This window comes from Balaenoptera borealis (assembly GCF_965194805.1).
Source record: "Balaenoptera borealis genome assembly, chromosome: 7".
Taxonomy (NCBI): domain Eukaryota; kingdom Metazoa; phylum Chordata; class Mammalia; order Artiodactyla; family Balaenopteridae; genus Balaenoptera; species Balaenoptera borealis.
In genome coordinates this window covers 71,444,188-71,469,083 of record NC_138864.1, presented here as the reverse complement: position 1 = coordinate 71,469,083, position 24,896 = coordinate 71,444,188, and the positions used below count along the sequence as shown (strand labels likewise).

The 24,896-nt window shown below is 37.5% G+C and overlaps 1 protein-coding gene across 13 annotated transcripts in view; it reads left to right on the top strand.

Moving 5' to 3' along the window:
* Positions 1–10,130: 10,130 nt before the first annotated feature.
* The window catches only part of PPP1R9A (protein phosphatase 1 regulatory subunit 9A), a 296,255-nt gene continuing 281,489 nt past the window's right edge, over positions 10,131–24,896 (top strand). For 5 of the 13 annotated variants that reach the window (XM_082398180.1, XM_082398188.1, XM_082398189.1 and 2 more), the window contains exons 1-2: positions 10,132–10,537; positions 12,707–14,325. In XM_082398180.1, the coding sequence (XP_082254306.1) occupies positions 12,928–14,325 (1,398 nt within the window). In that variant the 5' untranslated portion in view covers positions 10,132–10,537; positions 12,707–12,927. Of the gene's footprint in view, positions 10,538–10,583; positions 10,680–10,913; positions 10,983–11,049; positions 11,442–11,588; positions 14,326–24,896 lie in introns of those variants that run through there. The other 8 variants (XM_082398179.1, XM_082398187.1, XM_082398181.1 and 5 more) reach the window with 6 other exon arrangements.

Genomic DNA, 24,896 nt, shown 5'->3' with positions numbered 1-24,896 from the left:
ATGGGAACTCCAGAGTTCAAAGAGCAATTGGAGTCTTCTCTGGCTCAAGTTCAGGGGATTAACTTCATAGCAGAAGGCCCAGAGAACTGACAGCACCCAATTAATCAGAATAAAGATGAATCTGAGTTAGGCTGGACCAGCTAAAATCATTCCTTATCAGATGGGAAGAATCAAAATGGCATCAGGATTCATGAGGAAACAGTTGTCTGACTTTTTGTTGTGCATCAGTAAAGAAGTCAGACCTGCCATTACAAATACAAAAGTCAGGTTTAAAAGAACTTAAGCATTTATTTACTTTCAAAGTATATGGCACTTAGATTTTATAACACAGTTAAGTAATAAAGTGCCTGAAACATAAGGAAGCAATTTTCATACCTTCCGAGGCATCTGTGAAGTCAAAAATGTGAAACCTGGGAAAGTACACTTGTGTATGAATTACCTTCTCCTGCCAATTCACCTTGATTTCGATGATTCTCCAGGGATTATTATACATGTAAAATTGATTTTCTGTGTTATGGGTTCACCTTGCAGCAATGAAAAACACTTTTTTCTATTGTGGTCAAAAACACATAACATAAAACTTGCTATTGACTTTTCAAAAGTGTACAGTAGTTAAGATAGTAGCATTAACTGTATACACATTGTGCAACAGATCTCTAGAACTTTTTCATCTTGCAAAACTGAAACTCTGTATCTATTGAACAACTTCTCTTTTTCCCCCTCCTCCCCCTGCCCCTGGCAATCACCATTCTATTTTCTGTTTCTAAGAATCTGACTATTTTAGATATCTCATATAAGTGGAATCATGATGTATTTGTCTTTTGGTGACTAAGCTTATTCCACTTAGCACAAAGTCCTCAAGGTTCATCTATGTTGTAGCATATAGCAGGATTTTCTTCATTTTTAAAGACTGAACAATATTCCACTGTACACATATACTACATTTTCTTTGTTCGTTCTTCTGTTGATGGACATTTAGGTTGCTTCCAAATCTTGGCTATTGTGAACAATGTTGCAGTGAACGTGGATGTGCAAATAACTCTTCAAGATCCGATTTTCAACTCTTTTGGGTAAATACCCAGAAGTGGGATTACTGGGTATAGTAATTCTATGTTTAAACGTGTGAGTAAACTCCATACTGTTTTCAATACCAGCTGTACCATTTTATATTCCCACCAACAGTGCACGAGAGTTTCAATTTCTCTACATTCTCACTAATAATTGTTATTTTCTTTTTTTTCTGGTTTTTTTGATAGTGTCCATTCTAATGGGTGTGAGGTAATATCTCATTGTGCGTTTCTCTGATGATTAGTGATATTGAGCATCTTTTCATATACTTGTTGGCCATTTGTGTATCTTCTTTGGAGGTATGTCTACTCAAGTTCTTAGCTCATTTTTAGATAGGACTTTTTTCTTTTTTTAGTTGTAGGAGTTCCTTATGTGTTCTGGATATTGACCTCTTATCAGATATATGGTTTGCAAGTATTTTCTCCCATACCGTAGGTTTTCTCACTCTATTGTTTCCTTTGCTCCACAGACACTTCAAGTTAATATAGCCCCATTTGTCTACTTTTGCTTTTGTTGCCTGTGCTTTTAGTGTTGTATTCAAGAAATCATTGCCAAATCCAAAATCATGAAGCTTTTCCTATGTGTTCTTCTAGGGGTTTTATAGATTTGGATCTTACTTTCATGTCTTTAACCCATTGTGAGTTAATTTTTATATATGGTGTAACATAAGGGTCCAACTTAATTCTTTTGCAGCTTTATATTCTGTTTTTCCAGCACCATTTGTTCAAGAGACTAGCCTTTCCACATTGTATATCTTTGGCACCTTTGTTGACGATCATTAGGCCATATATGTAAGGGTTTATTTCTGTGTTCTCTATTTTGTTCCATTGGTCTGTATATATAGGACCATTCAGTGACAGACCACAGGTTAATGAATAAAGTTAACTTGATTTAAAATATGAGAATCATACTTGACTAGGCAACCGGTTATGGGGCTGTGGACTTCTTTATAGATTAGTCAAAGTTTTGTTTTGTTTTTTTTTCTTTACAGCTTTATTGAGGTAATTCACATGTCATACAGCAGACCCCTTTAAAGTGTACAATTCAGTGTGTTTTGGTATATTCACAGGGTTGTGCAACCACTACCACCATATAACTCTAAAACATTTTCCTGTTCTTCAAAAAGATACTCCACACCCAACAGCTGTCACTCCCCAGCATCAACCCCCCAGTCCCAGCTTTCTATCTCTATGGATTTGCCTATTCTGGACATTTTGTGTAAATGGAATCATACAATATGTGGCCTTTTGTGATTAACCTCTTTCATTTACTATGTTTTCAAGCTTTATCCATTTTGTAGCATGTATCAGTACTTCATTTCTTTTCATTGCCAAATACATTACACTGTATAGATACATTACACTTTATTTATTCAGCATTTGATGGATATTTTTGTTGCTTTCCCATTTGAACTATTATTATTATTATTTTGTTGTTGTTGTTATTAGTCATCAATTTTATACAAATCAGTGTATACATGTCAATCCCAATCGCCCAATTCAGCACACCACCATGAACTATTATTAATAATGCTGGTATGAACATTCCTGTTTATAGTCAAGGACTGTTAATGTAAGTGTTTGGAAATAAAGAAGAGAACCCTTGTGGAGGTCCTGATGTCTGGCATTGTGAGAAGGACATTATGCTTCAAAGGAAAACTGTGCACTGTTTAGATCACATTCTTCCAGCTATCTGATTCTAGTCTTTCTTCATCTTTGAACAGCTCCCTATGTGTAGACAGCTGACAGCAAAGCAAAATAATTCCTCTCTATAGACCAATAAATTCTGACAAGTGGAGGTTTACTCGCCTTCCCTCCGCAACTGAGGAAGAGGCCAGTTTTACTTTCATTTAGACATTAATTTCAATATTTCTGATCTATAAATATGTTTTTAAAAAAATAATCTCCCTTGAACTGGTTGTAATATCTTATTAGTTTTGTTATTAATGAATTAAATAAAATTATTAACACATTTTCATTTTTAAATCTGTATGGGAGTCATGATTTCACTTTTTTTGAAAATGATCTTTTAACAACATGCTCGATATGTGGCTGCCTCCAAAACTTCTCCATTTTCTGGTGGAGTTAGAATTTCACTGGCTCTGAGAAGTATCCACCAGTTGGTTGAGAAATTTCTGAAATCTCAACAAAGGTAGCTAACATATCACTGTACTGTCAAATTTAAGTACATTCTAAGAGAGATTTTTTTTTCTGGATAGTCTTGAAGTTACAGGAAAGTTTTGAGCAGAAGAACTCAAGAAGACTTCTCAATTCGTGGATATGTGAGTACCACATTTATAAGTTTTTCTAGCCTACTTGGATCATTGTAGAGAGCTAATAAGGATAGCTACTATAAAGCAATGGCTGTCACTATCATCTTAACCAAAAAGCCAGGAGTAGACCTCCATAACCAAAAATGTAGCAGGGAAGATGGGGCTATCACGGTTTCTGATACTTCTATTCATGGTCCCAGAAGCTTCCCCACATATATGACGACCCTACTATACAGGGTTCACCAAACGGTGATTCAGGAGTGAGAACTTCAGGTATATGCTAGACATTAGCAACTCACTAGATTCTAGTATCCATTACATCATCTAGTTAGTGTTTCCCAAATATCCATCCACTGTCCAGCTGTACAACAGAATCACCTTTGGAACATTTTGGAGTTTACTAGATTCCATCCCAGAGATTCCTATTCAGGAAGGCTGACATAGAACCCAGGAATCTGAATCTGATTGAACACTCTAGGTGACTCTCATTTTCACACAAGGTTTGAAGTCAGTGGATATGATACTAACAGAGAGAAATATTTTGTAATTTTGCAATATAATTCATGTGTTTTCTTATATTGCTTTCTAAGCATCTTCCACAATGACAAGAGTAGCTAACATTCACCTTTCATGCCTCACTATGCCAAGGAATTAAACCAAACTTTCCATGAGCAAGAAACATCACAGAGTCTTAACTTATTTAATAAAGATTCCATAGGCCACCATAATTGGTTTCTTTTGAACTTAACTAATATACAAGTTAGTTTCCTTTTTATAATGTCAAATTCTACTGATAACTATTTCAAAATCAATTGTGTATTTGATTTCTACATGGCAAACCTACAAGATAGTAATTTATTAGAAACATTTTATATTTTTATTAATTCCTCAGTTATGAATTGTTTGTTCCTTATATTTCTTAAGTTTTATATACCCAAACATATGGCTAGGATTTTGCAGAGAAGTCATATTTTCCATAGCTGGAGACAATTTCATTTAAAGCAAAATTAAAATCATTATAGTATACATTGACCTTGTGATTTGGAAATCCCACAGAAGTGATCAAAACAGTTTTAATGAGGTGATGATGATGTACAGATATTTTGGAAAACGTGCCTATATGTAAATATGTAAGTTTCTGGGTTGGCACTCATGCGAGAGTATCTCAGTGTCAGTTTTATGCCTAGTGTTAGACTTTTGAAGGTGCATATGCTTTTCAGAAAGTAAAACTACATCACATAATAAATGACTATTTATGCATCTAAATGCTTCATTTGGCCTTGGTCCAACTCTCCTTTGAGTGAGCATGTGGTAGTCTATCATTCGGTTCTATGTTGCTGGCCTTGCTTAATTTCTGAGGCTCTTGAGGTGGGCTCAACTTATGAATTTGCAAAATATGTACACTTTGCATAAATAATATTATAGCACACTGTAATCAAATACATGTAATTTATTATAAGAGAGTTTTCAGGCTTCACAAAATAATGTCAGACTAAATTGTTAGCTTCTAGAACAAAGCAAAAGTTTAAAAAAATCCACAAAATTCAGTTTCCTTCCCTTTAAAGCTACGTCAGGTCAAATTTACATTTCTGGCAAAGATAATATCTTGTTTTTGTTTTTTGAAGCTATACTATTTAACCCCCTTCTAAAATTTTCATTAATAAAGCTCAATTTCATCTCTCATTAATGTGTTTGTTTCTATTCTCAGTATCATAAAATATGAATTCCATTTCCTTTGAGGACCCAGCTAGGTATTAAACTATTTTCAACTGTTCACTTTATTGTTACTGTATTCACAAAATAAATAAGAGGCTTAGATTATTGCTCAAGTTTGTCACACTTCAATAAGGAAATAAGTAGTATTCTGATTTTTTCCATAGACATGTACCAGTTGGTGCCCATGGCTTTCTTTTAAAAGTAATGTGATATAAAGGAACAAAACTTAGCTTGTAGGCCAGATAATTATTAATGTAGAATTTAACAGTGCTTTGCTCAATTAAACAAAAATCAAGAGCAGGATTCAGACACAAGATTTTCTAGACTAACTGGTCGCTTTATTTCAGCTTATATAAATACATTTTTAGAAAACTAACACCTTATAATTTTAGTTTTAAAGTTTTTTTCTTCTAAAAACAATACAAAAAATAAAAACTGAGAAAGTATGTGATCCATATATACATGTAGAATCTAATCAAAGATACTAGTTAAGTAAAGAACTTTGTAGTGGCTTAATCAAGAAGAAACTAGCTCTAAAGCCAGCAACATCTCCAAATACAATCACAGTGTTGGGAACTGTCCTAGGACAAGAACAAGAGGGTTGGTTGCTCAAGATCTGCCCGCTGATTAGGATAAATTCTTGTTCATTATTCATCCAATTCAAAAGTTTAATAGTGTACAAACATTAAGTCATTCATCTATATTTTCAAACTTTATTTGAAACTATTGTGTTAATGGTAATTGACAAGAATCTATGCTGGACATCAAGATTATGGCTAGGAACCTATAGAAAATGTACTAACAACTTCAGAGCAAATTTTTTATTATTTCTAAAAGCAGATGACCACATCTACAAATTAAATACTAGAGCTTTCTTAAAATGCAGTGTGTTATAATTTGAATTTTGGGTAAAGTGGGACTATAATGGACCTCCTCAAGGAGGTTTTATTACTAGAACTAGACTGGAAATGGAAATAAAATCACAGAAACCTCCTGTTTAATTGGAGACAAACAGGGATGTTTATTTACTTACTTTAATAATTAATTCAGCAAGGCTAATGCCATGGAATGCAGAAGGTACTGAGATACCTTTGTTATTCTTTGATTTTTTCCCCCCCCCATATTTTCACAATTAAGACTGTTTTGGACAACTATTACCCCCAACAGCTGTGTGCAAAAAAGAGCTATGCTATTATATAGCTCAATAACTAGGCTTAGCATCTCTAGGGTAAAAAAAGTACTGAATATGAATTTCAGTAAAAGGTTTTCGATTTGAATCTCATTTTGACATTTTGCTAACTGTTCTCTCAGTGAAGGATCGCTGTGTCTCTCTTATTTGTTTCAGTCTTGAAATAATAAATTATTCTGAAGCAGAGTAGACAACCTGCCAATCGCAAGGATGCCAGAGTTCAGGTGCACCTTGTGGGTAGAGGATTGGCAGGTTGTGTACCACTCCTAGAATCCTTCTGCCAGAGGGGCTAATCTGCTGAAAGTAAAATGGGTTTCTGTAGAGACAGATAAATACCTAACACTTGTTTTTCAACATGCAATTTGCACCACTATAAAACTGAAAACCAAAAAGAATTGGTATAGCAGCTATTGTTTCAACCTGAGAAGCAGTGACAGTAATGAAAACATCACACACGTCTGGTCCAATAAAACTCTTGGTTTTCTGTGTTTCGTGTGGGCAACCAAATAAAGTAAAAATAGAGAAAAGAGAGAAGATGTTTAACTTTGGCCTAAATGTGCTGTGTAAATCTACTGTAGTTTATTTGTAGAGCTAATATATTAATAATAACTTAAAAATGACTTTAAGAAATCCCAAGAAGCTCTATAGTTTATTACTTGTAGCAACTAAAAGTAAATACTCAAACCTATGATGAACCTACTTTAGGCTGAAAAGCCAAGATACTGGCTGTATTGTAGAATGAGAAATGAACCAAAATGATGGTATAAATTTTCAATGGCATGCCCTAGCCGTGAATGTAGGTAGAAAGTCATGCTGAATCATTATCAATTTATTTAGGCAAAAATTATACCTTCTAGATTACAAAATCCATTTGTTGATTTAAGCTTAATTTTATAACTAGCATCACAAAATCAGACTGATCATAGATATCTCTGATGTATTCTGAATGTAAACCTGAGGACTCTATCACTATTTTAGAGAAGTATATTTTACCTCTACAATGAAGTGTGTGTGAAATATTATGACTAAAAAATACATACTTAATTTTTCACCCTTAAATAGGGATGGTTATTTTAAAAGATGGACCTTTAAGATGCCCGAATATCAACATTCACATCTAAAGATGACAAAGCACTCTGATATTTACAAACATAAAATAAGCAGTTATAACTAAACTTTTGGTAAACAAATGCCTCATTACTGTCAACTAATTTCTTATTAGTACTGGTACAGAAACAGCAGTATGAGTAAAATATCCTTTTAAGCTAAAGTTATGGGTAAAACTACCTATAGGAATTGATCTTCCATTACTTCACCTATTCCATAAAGAAATTATTCTAGAGACCTCCAAGTTCATTCTATTCTTTTCTCTCTCTTTATGAACTTGTTAACACGCAATCAACCAGGTGCCTTCATGCTATAAATCAAGGAGTGATAGGCAGTTTTCAGGTTCAGCTTAGTCAATTTTCTCTAGTCTTAAAATTTTATTTGGGTTTGATTTAGGCTTAATTTCACAACTACACCCAACATTTCACTTTCACATATGAATAATTTAATTATTTGAATAGATACTCAGAATATCCGTTATGAAAACTGAAAAAATATATTGAGAAAACCCCTAAAACAATGTAGAATACATTTTGTACTTTTTATTGACTAATCTTATGGTCCATTCTTGGTTACAAAGGAAATAAGAGTAACGGCCCACAATATTCTACATGATTTATAAAATAAATCACATATGAAAATCAAAATCCCCCTCTTTCCCAAATATAATACATTGCGTTTTGGATGCCTTGCATGTCAGTACTAAACTTCACCTAACACTGCCCCAGTCCCTTTTCGATTAGAACAGGTAAAATTTTTGACCTCTTATCCCCAGTACATTAATGATCTATTAAGCTAAGTTTTGATCCTTATAAAGTTAAAATACCTTTCCTAATTTATGGAAGTGCAAATGTTGTCTAAGACAGCACTGACCAATAGAAATTTCTGTGATGAAAATGTTCTGTATCTGCACTGTTCAGTAGGTAGCTACTGAGTCTTTCGAATGTGGCTAGTGGGACTAAGGAACTTAATTTTAAATTGTATTTGAGTTAAAGTTAAATAACCACATGCATTGGGTTAATTACTATTGGTCTAGCAGTCCCTTCAAACACTCAGGTTAAGTGTTAGAAATGGAAGGTAGGTTATGGACAATCCAGGAATCTGAAATTATGAAAAATTATGTTTTAAAAACTCTATCATTCGACTTCCCTGGTGGCGCAGTGGTTAAGAATCTGCCTGCCAATGCAGGGGACAAGGGTTCGAGCCCTGGGCCTGGAAGATCCCACATGCCGCGGAGCAACTAAGCCCGTGTGCCACAACTACTGAAGCCCGCGTGCCTAGAGCCCATGCTCCGCCAACAAGAGAAGCCACCACAATGAGAAGCCCGCGCACCACAACCAAGAGTAGCCCCCGTTCACAGCAACTAGAGAAAGCCTGCGCGCATCAGTGAAGACCCAATGCAGCCAAAAATAAAATAAATAAAATAAATTTTAAAAAATAGTTAAAAAAAAAAACCTGTCATTCATCCCTTCAGTATGAATTTTTCCAGAAGGTTCACATTAAAAAAAAAGTGAAACCCAAACCAACCAAATTCTTTAGGCTGCTTTTCTGTATGCATCATCTTTTTGTAAAGAGGTGTAAGACTGGTTTTGTTGCCAACGCTGCCCCCTCTTCTACAGATAGAACTGTAGTGATTAGGTTCCTGCATTTATTTAGGTTATTATCCTAAAAAACATGGTTTACCATACTGCAAATAAATGACAGGAACTTTTCCACCTAATTACCCCAGACAACACAAATGTTCTTTCCAAAAGCGGAGACTGGAACCACAAGCCCCCTCACATTGCCTGTTACATCTGTTTATGCTTATAGAAGTGACATCCACGTCGTAGACAGGGAATACCAATTTCTTGGGAAAGCACCCAGAATTTGGTGAGGCTTGAAGAAAAAATTCCACTGTTCAAAAGAAGAGATACATAGAATTGAGCAGCTACAAAGCTCTTTTGAAATTAAGCAAGAAAAGATTTTGCTTCCAGAGTATAAATTCTGTGTATAGACTTAACGGAGCTCATACGCAGCCATAATCATTTACTAGCGATAAAGCTGTAGGTAAGTTACAAAACCTAACCTCAGTTTTCCCATCTGTAAAATGCAGATAATAATAGCTCTGTTGGAAAAACTCCTGTAAGACTTTGAAATGGGCAAAAGATTATTGAGTGTCCTTGCAGTGGAATGCTGGATGTTATCTAAAGGACTCTGGAGTTTCATGGTTCTACAGTAGTTTGCACCTTTGCCTGCCTTTGACTTTTTACGACTCTATAAGCCCTAGAAACTTAACAATACTGTAAATGGTTCTTATCTATACATATGCAAAATTATTTTGTTCCTTAGAGATACAGTTGATCACTGCCCTGTGTAGGAGATAATTCAAAATATTACATTTTAGCGCCTTATTAACCAGTTTTGCCTCTTTTCTGATTTTCCATAAAGCTTTGTTCTTCACATTCTCATTTGGATGGGTTGCAATATTTTGGTGTTCGCTCCCTAACTGATGAGTCAAATAACATTTTTGACACAGCTTCATTTTACATTTCTGTTAGAGTATATTTTTACCTTCTTGAAAAATTATCCTTAAAAGTTTCTACTCCATAGTTTTTTTGAGGGTTGGTTTAAAGGTCTATATTGACGGTTTTGATTGGTTTTATATTTTGCAGTAAGGCTGTAACACTTCCGAAATTTCTGATGGGGAAAGGAGGGGGTACTGAGCATTTATAAAAGGGGAGTCTGAAAAGCTCTTTCCTGATAAGGAAGTCAGAAGATTTCCTCACCTCTTTCCTTTCAGCAGCGGAAGGTCAAGGTGGGTGTTAGGCGAAGCACAGTGGCCTGAGCGTTGGAGTGAGGCCGCTCTGGATCTGGGCCTAGGTGCCGGCCTTCCCTGCCAGGAGCGTGGCCCAGGGTTTTGGATGCCCTGGGGTCACGGGGTTAACTGCAGACTTCGTGGAGCCCCAGCAGCAGACAGCCCAAGAACCCAGTTCTCGCGAAACCAGGACCCGAGCTGAAGGGCAGGATTTGCCCCAGGCCCGCGGGGCCCCTCGCCCACGGCCGAGGGGGTGGGGCGGCCTCGCCTCAGGCCGCTGCTTTTCGCCCTCCGTTGGCCGCCAGAGGCTCCCTCTCTCTCCCTCTCCTGGGATTTTGCTGCCGGGCTCCCTCTCTCTGCGGCCCTAGAGTTAATCCCATCAGCCGAGGTGAGGCACCTGTTACCCCGGGCCTTCCTCACCCCCGCGGCCTCTCCCCCGTTACACCCCCGCTCCGCCGCCAGCCACACGGCCCGGCGCGGGCGGCCGCACGTGGGCGAAGCCCCTGCCCGGGCTGGGACCCCCTCCCCAGGTCGGCCCGAGTGTGCCAGCGCGTCGGGGCCCGGGCCGCCGCCCGCCCGCAATGGCGTTAGGGAGCGCAGCGCGCCTCCCGGGGCCGCCCGCCGCGGGCCGGGCGCGCGTGGGGGGCCGCGGCGCGCGTGGAAGCGGCCGTCGCAGCCGCCTATCGCGCTGCGCCGGGAAGAGCGGGTGGAGGGGCAGCGAGCGGGCCGGCGCCGAGCCGAGCCGCGGCCACCGTGGGGCGGGGGGCGCCTCCCAGGAGGGGGTGGGAGCCGCGGCCGCCCGACCCTCCCCACCGGCGGCGGCTCCCGCTCGGGTAAGGGGGAGGATGTGCGCGGGGCGAGGAGCTGGGGAGGGTGGAGATGAGGAGGAAAAAATCGGGATGTACAAAGGCTGAGTTGCAGGCTGAGGGTGGGGGTGGGCTGCGGTTGGGGAGCGTTAGGTTGAGGATCGGAGGCAGTATCGGTGGGATCTATTGTTTCCTGGCACACTGGGAGGAAAAACAAAGGGATTTATCAGTATGACCCTGTAATTTTTTTTCTTCTTTTTTTTAATGTGGACGGGGAGCTCGGCTCTCCCCATGCCACACTGGGATCCGCCTGGCAGCCGCCGGGAGCCGTAGCCAATGTGTTAGGACTTCAGGTGCTTCTTGGCACAAAGCTAGACTGCGACCTCCTACCATAGCGCTTGGCGTCACCTGCTCTCCCGGCCCTGCCCCTGCCCGGGGCCGAGGGATTGCGTCCCAAACCAGGCTCGGGAATCGGCTGCCTCTCAAGTTGGTGTTATTTATGTTTGTCTTTTGTGAGGGCAGGTTTTGAATACCCCGGCGGCCCCAGCGCCCCCGCCCCCCGCCCCTTCGGGTTCGAATTGGCGGGGGAGGGAGTGGGGGGCGGTGTGTTGGGGGGAGGGGAGGGTGTGTACGGCTTAAACAAATGTCAGGGTGGAAGGAGATTGTCGAAGCTTGACAAAAAAAACAGGCGCCACACTCTGAAGCCTTTCTTGTTTGTCTGCATGGGCCATGCATGCGTGCTGGGCCAGGAGCCGAGTCTGGAGACGGTTTAAGTGAAAGTGTGTGCTTCCTCATCTGATAGTGCGTGAGGGTGATAGGGCTCCGCCTAATATTAAAAAACAAAACAAAAACAAAATGAAAAATCTTTAGAACTACAACGTCTGCTCCTCAGCGGATCTTGAAGTATTTGCTTGCTGGCATATTGATGTGAAATCCAGCTGTGGGCTAGAGGAGACCAGCCAGCACGTATTGCGTTGTATTCTGAGCTTGTAGTAAGTTAGAGGCAAGTGTAATAAATAAATCAGGGCTATGAAAAAAGGTTTCATGGTCCTTTACTTTCTGATCGTCACGTTCTCATACATTTATTCCCATGATATCCTTTATCCCACTCTGTACTTAATGTTCACTCTTAGGAAACTTCCAAATATTTGATGTGGTTCTGAACTTAGAGTGGAACTTACTGCCATTTAAGAACTTTCTTCTGCTTGTTTTGGTCTGAAATTGCACTAGTGTTGTTTTGGGGATGCTGTAGATGAGAATATTGGACCAGAAAGAGTGAAATAAGCCTCTGTAGACACGTTTTGGAGTTTGTAAACATAGATTCTGAACTTTTAATTGTGCTTGTACAGAAAGAATAAGTTCTACCTGATGTGGAGAATCTCAAATGAATTTCATTTTTCTGGACAGTTTGATTATTTCTTAAAGATCTAGGAACTGCTGGTTTCTTTTAAGGTCATTCACAAAACCAACCAAAACTTGGGCTAAAGTATTGCTCTGAAGTGTACTTATGTGTCACTTGTATGTGTGTGATTTTGGTAGGGGTCTCAAGTTATGTTTGCAACAATTTTGTTACCAAAGACCAATCAGAGTTATAACTTTTAAATTCTTGGCTTTGAAATTCCCATTTCAATATGTAATTTCTTCTTATTTGACATGTGGCCAAGCCACTTTGAAAAAAAATGTATAATAGTTGACTAAACGTAAATTCAAATAAGTAAATGAATTCAGAAATTCGTTCTTTTCTGTTACAGATGAACCTCTAGTCTTGCTTTGAAAAAGCCATTTTGTGTAACTCTTGACTGAATAATTTCCTAATACACCTGTTGGGAGGATCACTGACACAGTATGCCATTTGAGAGGTACTTTTTCTTGACCAGATACTGGTGATTAGAGAAGAGAGGTGTTTTGTTTTTTTGGTTTTTTTGTTTTTCCTGATCATTATGAACATTGGCTTTTCACCCCTGAAGTAAAAATGTTGAAAACCGAGTCTTCAGGTGAACGTACCACTCTCAGAAGTGCCTCTCCTCACAGGAATGCATATAGAACTGAGTTCCAGGCACTGAAAAGTACCTTTGACAAACCCAAGTCAGATGGGGAACAAAAAACAAAAGAAGGTGAGGGCTCCCAGCAGAGCAGGGGAAGGAAATATGGCTCCAATGTCAACAGAATTAAAAATCTATTTATGCAGATGGGTATGGAACCCAGTGAGAATGCTGCAGTCATTGCCAAAACCAGGGGGAAAGGTGGACCTTCATCCCCTCAGAGGCGAATGAAGCCCAAAGAATTTCTGGAAAAAACAGATGGCTCAGTTGTTAAGTTGGAGTCCTCTGTTTCAGAACGAATTAGTAGATTTGACACAATGTACGATGGCCCTTCATATTCTAAGTTCACAGAAACTCGCAAGATGTTTGAGAGAAGTGTGCATGAGTCAGGACAGAACAACCGCTATTCCCCAAAGAAGGAGAAAACTGGAGGGAGTGAACCTCAGGATGAATGGGGTGGTTCTAAGTCCAACAGAGGCAGTACTGACTCCTTGGACAGCCTTAGCTCCCGGACAGAGGCTGTCTCCCCAACTGTGAGTCAACTGGGTGCAGTATTGGAGAACACCGATTCCCCCAGTGCCATCATTTCTGAGAAGGCTGAGAACAGTGAATACTCAGTGACTGGGCGTTATCCCCTGAATTTGCCATCTGTTACTGTTACAAATCTTGACACCTTCGGGCACCTGAAGGATTCTAATTCTTGGTCTCCTCCAAGCAAACACAGTGACGATGCAGAGGATGCTCAGAAGAGTCATACAACTCCGGTCCTAGAAGTGGCTTCGAAAAGTACCTCTCTAGCTTCAGTGCCCACTGGAGAGGCACAGCAGAGCAAGGAAGCCGAGGAGGACTCCACGTCTAACCAAGAGACTGCTGACAGAACTGACAGAGACATTCCTGAAGAACCTTGTGCTGAAAACAAGGCAGTTACAGAGTCTGAAATCCCTTCACCACAAAACGAACCTTCAGAAGACGCAGAAGCTCATTTGGTTGGGAGTGAGGCAGCAATGCAACAGAAGAAAGAACTTGCCAGTGGTGATTTTACCTCTGCTGATGCTTCTGGATTCAGTTGTGGAAAGGAGGTATTCGAAGATTCAAATAATTTTGGGAGCTCCCATGTTTACATGCACAGTGACTATAATATATACAGGGTGAGATCCAGGTATAACTCAGACTGGGGAGAAGCGGGCACCGAACAGGATGAGCAGGAAGATAGTGATGAGAACAGTTACTCTCAACCTGACATGGAATACTCAGAAATCGTTGGATTGCCAGAAGAAGAAGACATCCCGGCAAATAGGAAAATTAAGTTTAGTAGTGCTCCAATTAAGGTAAGTATGTTTTCTCAGTTTGTTTTTGAAGTTTTTTCTAAGTTTTTTGTTTGTTTGTTTGTTTGCTTTAGTATTTGGGCCTAACTGTATGTAGACTAGCTTTGACAGCTATAAAGGATTCAAGGTTGTTGATATACACATGTTGTCAGGTGATTTTTAAAAGTTTGGAGTTTGAGAGATATTATTTCCTGGTGTGCTTTATAGTTGTATAAACCAGTACTGAGTAATACTGAAGTTGAAGAAGTTTGGGGATTGTGAGAGACATTCCAATGGACGGGAGTATGAATAATATGAGTACTGAAAACCAGGAGTGTTAGTTTGAAATAGAATTACTTCTTTAACTAGTTCTACTTGAAATTACCCATGAATAATAAAATTATCTGAATCGAAACACTGTAGGATATGAGGTATAATGTACAAAGGGAGAGTTATGATAACCTTGAAATAATATTCTTTATTTATTTGCTTAAAAAATCTGAGTTATCCCTTACTTAAGTGTAAGTGGATTGTGAGGAATGTTGGAACTTTTTTTTCTGTACTGCTACTTGGTAGTGAATGTTGGATTCGTGGAACTATGTTAGCGGACTTAAATACTTTAATTGGAAAGCTATGACTCTAAATAGCTTTGAGTTCAGAATTTGTTATATGGCTTTAAAATGAAATTGTGTGAAAGGACGTTAAATTGATTTGCCATTCATGGGTTTATTTTTACCTCTTAAAATCTGGATAAATGCCAGTTGAATTCAGATGCTCTATTCTAATGACTTCACTTAGTTAACATTTGGAATAGAAGAATAGCACAAAGTACATCCGCAGCGGGTGGTGAAATATTATTAGCTGATAATGGCAGTGGGACAGGAGGTGTTTAGTTGAGTATCAGAATCTCCTGGAGTGCTTTTGCAAAGTGTACTTGTCCATCGGCTCAGCCCCAAGATGCTGGCATGTCCTCCTAGGGGAATCTGGGGGGTTGTGGTGGCAGAATATGTAGTTTGAAACCACTTTCTAGGGGCTTTTAGCTTACACAGTGTGTATATATGATAGATTTGGAATTAGATCTGGTATCTTCTTGAATTTTCTCCTCAAAATCTAAAGTCACTGTCTATTGTTATTTCCATCTTATGAAACTTTCATATAAGGCTGTAAGATACATAATTTACATAGCAAAGATAAATATGACCTTTCTGTAATTATGAAATAAACTAATAATCTATGAAATTATTTACTGGTGTTAGCAGGCAAACTTTTCTTTCATTAGTGTAAAGCAAAAGTTCTGGGTCAGAATGGGCCATGTCAAGTTAAACTATGTTTGAAATAACTACTGGAGTTGGGAATCTAGTTTCTAAGTAAGCTAAGTTTCTTTGCTGCTCTTTCCCACCTTCCTTTGTCATTCTCTCCCCTATCCCCCAATGGTAGGTACTCTCTTTAGAGTTGCCTTTCCCTCAGGCCTATCCAGCCAGCTTCTAAATTTCATCTTTTACGTCCGCTTTGCAGGTGCTCCCCTTGGAACATCATCTTTTTACCCCTGAGGAAGAAAGCAGTAAGATTAAATTGTTACACGTTGAGCAAGGCAGGAATAACTGAAATGAACTCTTCAAGGAGTTTGTTAAAACCAGTGGCTGACTCCCTAACGGGGGATAGCAGTTTATGAAAATTTGGCAACCAAATGGGGCACCAGCCTTGTATTTGGGTCCTATGCTGCACAAAGTGTAACTGCATAGTAATAGGTTTAATGGATTTTAAAGGATTTATCATTGAAATTTGGATGCTCTTTTGTGAACAAACCAGGTTTTGGGTGTGATGCTTTGAAATTGAAGTGATTTTTTTTTCTGCCATTTATAACAATAAGCATTTTGCCTCTGAATTTTCACGTAATAGACTTGTATTTCACGTAACAAGGAATGAACTAGATTACATACATTTAAGTTCAACACATTTCATTAAGAATATGGATCAAGCATCAGATTTGTGAAAGATAATGTGCTGCGTTTTAGTGGGCAGTTAACAGTACTAGCTGGAGTGGATTAAGTTTGCAAACAGAAGATTCATTCTTAGCCCTTTGTAATGAATAAGACAGTTACTCTTTCTTGTTCCCGTTGTTTAACATGGAAGTGGATTCACTTGGAAATTTTGAGTGCTACTTTTCTACTAGTGGTGGTGATGATGGTAGTGTTTAGATTATTCTCCAGTTAAGATTTTTGCCTCAGAGAGTGGTAATAATTAAATTCAGTAAGTGTTTATTGAAGGCTTATCATATGTCTGTTCTCATGCTGTTAGCTGCAGAGGACACAAAAATCTATAAGGTTACCTCTTTCCTCTGTGAGCCTGTAGAGTCAATTCTTAAACACATGGTATTTAAAACCCATGAAACACAGTGTAAAAACCTGTGCTGAAGTGTCTAATGTCCTATGAGTACTTTAACTGTTCTTGGCTATACTAAATGCATGGAGTGAACAGGATTTGGTAGATCATTTGGAAGGGAATATACTCAGCCATTCCCTATGTGTGTTTCCTTATTCTTTTTATAAATATTTATTTATGGAATGGAAGTTATGATTTCCAACGTAAATCTTTTCCTTTGAAACTTAAACACATTCCCTATTTCAGAAGTAATAGGGAGCATATTCCTTACAGAAATGATTTTTAGAACTTTTGCATTCTTTTCCCGATAGTCTCACCTTATTCTTCTAGAGTAAACATTCTCAACACTTTTGGTCTTTTGTTTTAGATCTTGTGTGTGTGAGACCATGTCCTCAGTTTCTATTTCAGTTCTTCTATAGATGTTTTAAATAGATATTTCCCTAAGATGTCTTAAATCTGGACCTAGAAAAATATCAAAGTAATATCTGATCTTTCCTGTGTAGTATATCCCTTATGTATAATTGTTGGTGACTTTTAGAAATGGTCAGATTGTTTCTTAATGGATAGGTTAATGTGTTTCATAGTGTTGTGGAAAGTTAGAATGGAATTAATAATAGAAAATGTAAAATCCAACTTCGAGATATGGAATGAGGGAGTGTTAGGAAGATGCTAATTTGAGATGTGGAATTATACCTTCATTCTCAGGAATTTCTCAGAACCAAGGAATTGAATTAAATTTGTCTTAAATAAATCAAAGATAGAAAGGGTGACATTTAAAATTATTTTTTTCTATTAATTCAGAACATTTATTGAGCCCTTACTATGTGTCAGGAACAATGCAAATGTAATAAATACATAAAATGACTGGAGCTGATCAAGTCAGGAACTGGTGGTCGGTGGGAGGTGTACAGCCCATTAAGGTCACTTCTTAGGTCATTCTGCTCAAGTCTGTTCTTGGATGATCTTTCTAAGATCATCACTGCAATCTTGTTAAGGAAGTCATGACTCTTTTTCTGTTTTTGGTGACCTTATGTCCTTTGGATTGGTGTTCTTGAAACATAGCATATCTGAAAAAGGTTATTTTCCTAATTCCCAGCAAGATGAAATTCCTGGGTTAATGTTGGGATACATAATGCTATACTTTTCTGTGTGTTTTCTCAAGTTGCCTCAAGCTTTACAGAGCTGGAGTTCAAAGGAGAGTCACCAAGGGCAGCAATGCTTCTCTGAGACTTACATGATAGTTGTTGAAAATGGGTTTCTTAGCATTCTCTCCTTCTTTTGGGGCTCTGAGTTATTGTCAGGGGGTACACGAGGCCTTTTATTCAGGATGGTGTTCTGAGCATAGTTCTGAAATCCAAATTTCTGTCTTTGTGCAGCTTTCCCTTTCTCACAGTCCTGCTCAGTGCTTCTAAACTTGAATTTGCATATCAATCACCTGGGGACCTTTTAAAATGCATATTTCTTATTCAGTAGTTGTTTTGTAGGAAATTACCTTGATGCAATGGTTAGCCTCCAAGTACACTGCCAGCTATCCTGGAGGTATGGAATAGATAGGCTCAGCAACCACATTAAAGTGCTTGAATCACACGATTTATCAAATTAGTTTAAAACACACAGCCAGAAGCAAGAGGAAAGCAGTGCGGGGTAAGTTAACACACTTAAGGTGCAAAAGAGATTGGAAGGAAGGACCACACTACCTGAGTCCTGGGTACACAGAATTCATGTGTCCTGTCCCTCTCTCTTTCGTATCAGCCTTTCCCATTGATGGGGTGGTTGTGAGGACTAGAGTTGATATTTGAGCAAGAACTCCACAGACTCATGATGCCCTGGGCATCATACTTCCTGGGATACATACTTGCTGTATGGAAGAGAGTGGGGACAAGTACACTTAGATACAGCCGTAGCTTTGCCAGTTTGCCCGCTGATGAGCCATGGGTGTTATTTGCATTTCTTGGTTAGAGCACCTGTGGGTACAGAATAGGATCATACTGGGGGGCTGATGTGGAGATGGCATAGCTGTCAGACCAGAGATGGTATGGTAATGACTTGGGCTTTCCACCCTTCTCTATCTACAAGTAAATCTCTTGTTTGTTCCACACTATTTTCTATTTTGGAATGTCTTACAGGTTACTAACTTACCTATTTTTAACATGTCTTGTAACTTTTGTCTTGGCCTTACAAGCTCTCATTATCTATACTTAACTGAGTCTCTGAGTATTAGCTTACTTACCATCAGTGATTCTCACTTCTTAAGAGTTTCATCCGTTCCATTTGTTTTCTTGACCTTTATAACAGAATTTAATATTCTCAGGCAATATAGCAAACTCTCAAACAGTAGATCTGGGGTGAGATTTTGCGTTTCTAACAAGCTCTCAAATTGGTGCTGATGCTGCAGGTCAACAGATCACTATTTGGAATATGATTTTGAAGTATAACCTTCTGGCTTCTGAAAGGGGCTTGTAACGAAATGTTGGGGAAGCTCACTTAACAGATTTGCTTTCCAGACGGGTCTGCTGTAGCTGGCTGTATGGGATAATATTCTTTGAAGATGAAACAGGTGTAAATTTGTAAAGTGCATGAAGCACTCTGTTTCTGGATACCAAAGTGAATTATGAGCCCTAAATTCATAAGGAGTTTGGGTCATTAAAAAGTCATATCCTAGACTCGTTGTGTGGTCTAAGTTTTTAATTATAAAAGGACAGGAGGAGGAAGTTCTTGATAGACTCAGAAATTCCATTTCTCTCATTCTTTTGGAAGCCTAAATTTAAAAACTTCTAGAGAGAGTATAAGAAGCATCATCTTTTATATAGCTTGCTTTTATTTGGATAACATTTAAATTGAACTTCCTTTTAAAATTTGATGGTTTATAAATTATGGTTTATAACCAGGTAAATAAGTCAAATATTTTAATGTACTGTGTAAAATCAAATAATCAATAGTTATTGAATGACCCCTTTTCTAATACCGCGTGGGTCTACCTCTTTTTCTTTTCACTGAACATTAGTCATTTAGTATTTAAAAGAGATTTTTTTGGACAGCAGACTATTATAGATGTTTGCTGGCATTTATTCGTAGTAGAAAGGTTTAAAGTTTCTTGCTTTTTGTATCATCAACAATATTTTTTCTTCCCCTCTAAATTTCCTCACAAAGAATCCTAGTGTTGGGGTAATGGACTTTAAAGACAAGAGGCTGAATTTGGGGGAAAATAACTTTCTATTATGTCATCCATACATTGTTCACTTTATTAATCTAGTCACATGCCAGTCAGCAATAATTTGATTTAAATCTCATCTGCATTAGATTTTTTTCTAACATCTTCTTCACCACTCAAAAAGAAAAAGGCTTCAGAATTTCTATAGAAAAATACAATTAGATACAGGATAAATTCTGTATAAACAAAACAAATATTGTTAAACTCTGAATATCATTTCTTGATTTTTGTGCTGTTATCTAATTTACTTAATATTTTTTCTTAATTTCCTATGCTCTTCCTTTTTGGATCTATTTCATTTTTGTTCTTTTGCTTCATCATATTCTGCTGTTTTCATTTTGAATAGAATAATGCTTTTCAAGTAATGCTTCATATTTTTTCTTTCTGGTCACTTTAAAAAATTTCCCTGGTTCTAATCTCTTCCTCTTGGTTTGTGACATAGAAACTTAAAGATGAAAAATACTTAAGGGTAATCTAGTGTAATTTCCCCACTCACTTCAGTTAGCCCTTCAATAGCATGTTGCTGACAGATGATCATTCAGCTTCTGCTTGAATAATTCCACTTATGGGGAGTTTATTATTTCGCAAGGCAAAAGGAAAGTTAGAAGGAGGGACATGGTGTGTGTGTGCGTGTGCTCATATATTTGCTTATTTTCATTTGTTTTTAGTTTGCAATTTTCTATTAAGATAAAATTCAAATAACATAAAATTCACCATCTTCAAGTGTACAATTCAGTGGTTTTCAGTATATTCACTATTTTGTGCAACCAGCACTATTACCTAATTGTAGAATATTTCCATCACCCTAGAAAGAAACCCTGTGCCTGATAGCAGTCACTCCTAATTCCCCTTCTTCCCACATCTTCTGGCAAACACTAATCTAGTTTCTGTCTCTGTGGATTTGCCTTTTCTGGACATTTCATATAAATGGGATCTGGAGCATGCTTTTTAAAGGGAGTGTAGGAGAGGCAATGAGTTTGGCGTGAGATATGTTAAAATTTAAGATACCATGAGGGCAGCAGATCTTAGGAAGGTCTAGAGAGCAAGGATAAAGGAATTTTTGGATGGTGACATGGTCTTAAGATGAAGTGGCAATGTGGGGACAACAAATGCTGCCTGCCTGTTAATGCAGTTCATGGAGAGAAAGAAGACAGGAAGCTGAAGTAACAGCAGGATTCAGAAAGGGATGAGCATATTTGTTAACTGAGGAAGAATAGTGTACGGGGCAAAGAGGATGGTTAGAATCACTCCCTACCTTGGGACACTGCACTTTTCTTCACATAATCTGAAATTGCTGTTGATGAAGCTAAGTGATTGCTTCAGCATAGTGTATCTTTAAAGGCACAAAAGCGCTAATGCCAATTTTCATCTTTACATTGGTCTTTTCTAGCATGCGGAGACCCTTGCCCTTTTGTAATGACCTGATGCTTATTTCCATCCTACTGCTCTTATGTTCTTGCTTTCATTATTCTTTTACGTTGATTGGAATTGTTCATGGACAAACTTCGCTCTTTATTTTAAACGTTCTCCTCCTCCTTCAGTACTTCAATATAGATTTTATATGCCATACTTGCTATTATCTATAATATAACCATGTATGAGATAAGTCATTTTGGGCAGGCACTTATTTAATTTATTACACATTGTCAACTAAAGTATATTATATACATCACTGTTAAATATTATTAACTGATAATGAAAGTAACACCAAAAGTTTCTTGATATTCTGTAAACTTGGACAAATCTACATCTTGAGGCTTTGGTTTTCTTATTCGTAATTGAGGCTCTCTTACTTGTAATTTATCACTAAGACCTCTTCTCAGCTTTAACCTCTTGTTATCTTGATTATCTCTTAAACATATTTGTACAGTACCATTATCATAAATATTTGTGCTGTTATTTCAAAGGGAAAAATTTGAACATCTTTTGTTGAAATATCAAAATGAAGAAGTTATATTAAATTGCTCTTGGGAATGTTATATATGCTATAGATTATAATAGAAACTTTAAGATGATTAAAAGATTAAATCTAAGGGAGTACATTTTGATAGAGTGGCTTTTAGAGCAACTCGACTTTTGAAAGTGTGGCTTGAACTATATATTAAAACACCTTGCTGAGGAACCTAAGAATAAAGAAAGAAATGTTTTGTAATATAGTTACTGACATATTAATTGCTTCACTCACTTTTGTTCTGGAAATAGCTTCACAGCACTGTTCAACACGATTGAGATATTGATAACCTTTTGCATGATTCCCAGTTTTTTAGCCAAACTTGCTCTCTCTTTCTCAGGCCCCTATCCTTACAAAAAGGACAAGGAAACAGGCAGAGTATAAAGATATTTGGAAATTTTATATTTTAGGAGGACCAAAGTCTTGTTGCTTATTTAATGTATTTCAGAGGGACCAAAAAAAATAGTTTGTACAGTCAAAACTATTCCATATATATTTATGTGTGAAGAAAAGTGGTTTTAAATGGACCGGCTCACAGACATGTTATCCTCTTTCTCTCTTTTTTTTTAAGTCAGATAATGAATGAATTTTGTTCTGGGGAAAGCTAATCTTCCACATTATTTTCTGTGCCAGATGAAATACATTGGGCTAGGTTGGGACACGTAGTGGTTGACAAGGGTCAGAAAGATAAACAGAATGGTGACCTGGGAGAGTCCAGGTGAGAGGCTTCCAGAGTAGGTATTTGGTGTTTCTCCCTTGATACTTTTAGACTGGTATGACCCTGAGAAACTGCATGGCTTTGTGCCTTGAGTCTATCACGGTCTAGTGAGGGGGACCTTTCTCTTTCTTCCACTTCAGATCTCTCCTTCAAAAGTTGCTTTTTACTTCTCTTCTTTCAGAACATATGTCAGGATAGAGCTTCGTGGAGGGTACATTCATACTGGAAAATTTGTCTAATCTTGATTTTAAATAGTACTCAAAGTGAAAGGTGCCTATTCAGGCTTTTGAAGAGTTTTCCTTCACTGTAAGGGACCTCAATAGAGGAGGGAGAAAAACAGGTTTATTGGTTGGTTTTTAAGGTCTACTTGTGAGTCAGCGCTGTATTGATGGGTTCTTTTTACTAAGCACTTGTTTCAGATAAAATGGATGTGCAAAGTTGTTTTATAAGAAAGAAACAGACATAAATTCACACTTTTCATTATGAATCAACTATTGTATTTTTTTTAAAAGAACCCATTGCTAGAGATACAAACTTATTTATGTATAAAATAAGTAAGGAAGGAAGTTATATTGTACAGCATAGAGAAATATAGCCATTATTTTGTAATAACTTGGAGCACAATGGAGCACAATCTATAAAAATATTGAATCACTATGTTGTACACGTGAAACTAATGTAATACTGTAAATGAACTATACTTCAATAAAAAAAATTAAAAGAAACCATTCCTCAGAGGAAAGGCAAAACTTGCTATAGGGTGTTTGACTATCATCTTGTGCACCAATATGTAAAACGTAATTATTATTATGATGTTTTGGCCGGGCTGCACGGCTTGCGGGATCTTAGCTCCCCAACCAGGGATCAAACCCATGCCCCCGCAGTGGAAGTGTGGAGTTCTAACCACTGGACCGCCAGGAAATTCCCAGAACGTAATTATTTTTAAAAGTTTATTCTGTAGGTAGAGTAATAAAATGCAGTAATTTAAGTTGTGCATCGGTTTTAACATATGAATGCCCAAAGCACACATTTCCTCTTAGAAATTTTAAGATTGAGCACTGAACATTAAAACAAACACACAAATCTTATGAAACATAAAAGCTGGACCAGAAATGAAAATCTATGATACAATAGGGAAAGCGGAATACAAGAATGATAATAATATAGATCAGGTCTTCATTGACTTTTGATACATGTGCATAACATGTTATGTTTTGTTTCAATGTTAAATTAACGTCGAAAGGGAATTAACCCTATATTTTTTGGTCAGCATCTAGAATTATCTATGATTATTTATTTAGGATAGATTCCTAAAATATTTTAAAGCCTTTGATACACACAGCCTGAATTATTATTCAGAAAGATTTTATTAGTTTATAATTAGCATTGCACTGGAATGGTTTTCTCACAATCCCTGTACTAGCACTTGGTGTTATATATATGCTTTATAGTTTTCAGCTTATTAGGTTTCTCATAATTTCTATGTATTATGTTGATTTATTAGTGAGGTTGAATGTTTTCTTGTGTTTACAGGCAATTTTTGGATATGAATTCTGGGTGTTGTTTACTGTCTTTTTTTGTCAATGATTGTTAGTAAGGAGTATATCAAAGTGTTATTTGTCTTGGTAGAAAGTTAAAAGAACTCACATATTCAATAATAGGGGAATGGTTAAATTCATTATGATATATATATATATATATATATATATATATATATATATATATACACACACACACATACATATAGTGTAATAAGATAAAGCTGTTATAAATCATGTTTTCTAAAATTTTTAAAGATGAGAAATATTTTGCAATATACTATAGGATAAAAAGACTGGTTAGATATTTAATATGCATTTTTATCACAGTTTTAGTTTTAAAACTAAAAGACTGAGCAAAGACTGAAAGTGCATATAGCAAAATGTTAACTCTGGTAATTTCTGGATGCAGAGAATAAAGGTGATGTTTATAAAATTATTTTAATTTTTCTAGATTTACTAAATTTTCTACAATGATCATATATTACTTTAATTATAAAGAAAAAGAAACAGGGGACACATTTGGAAGGATCAGCAATAACAACTCTTTTTTTTTTGTTTGTTTATTTTATTTATTTTTAATTTTTTGGCCGTGCCACGTGGCATGCAGGATCTTAGTTCCTCTGACCAGGGATGAAACCCATGTCCCGTGCAGTGGAAGCACAGAGTCTTAACCACTGGACCGCCAGGGAAGGCCCTAACAACTCTAAAGTTGACAAAAACTTTAAAAAATACTGTCTGCGATTCTAATAATTAATTTTTAATGTAATTTTCTTTGGAGATCAGTAGGTCACA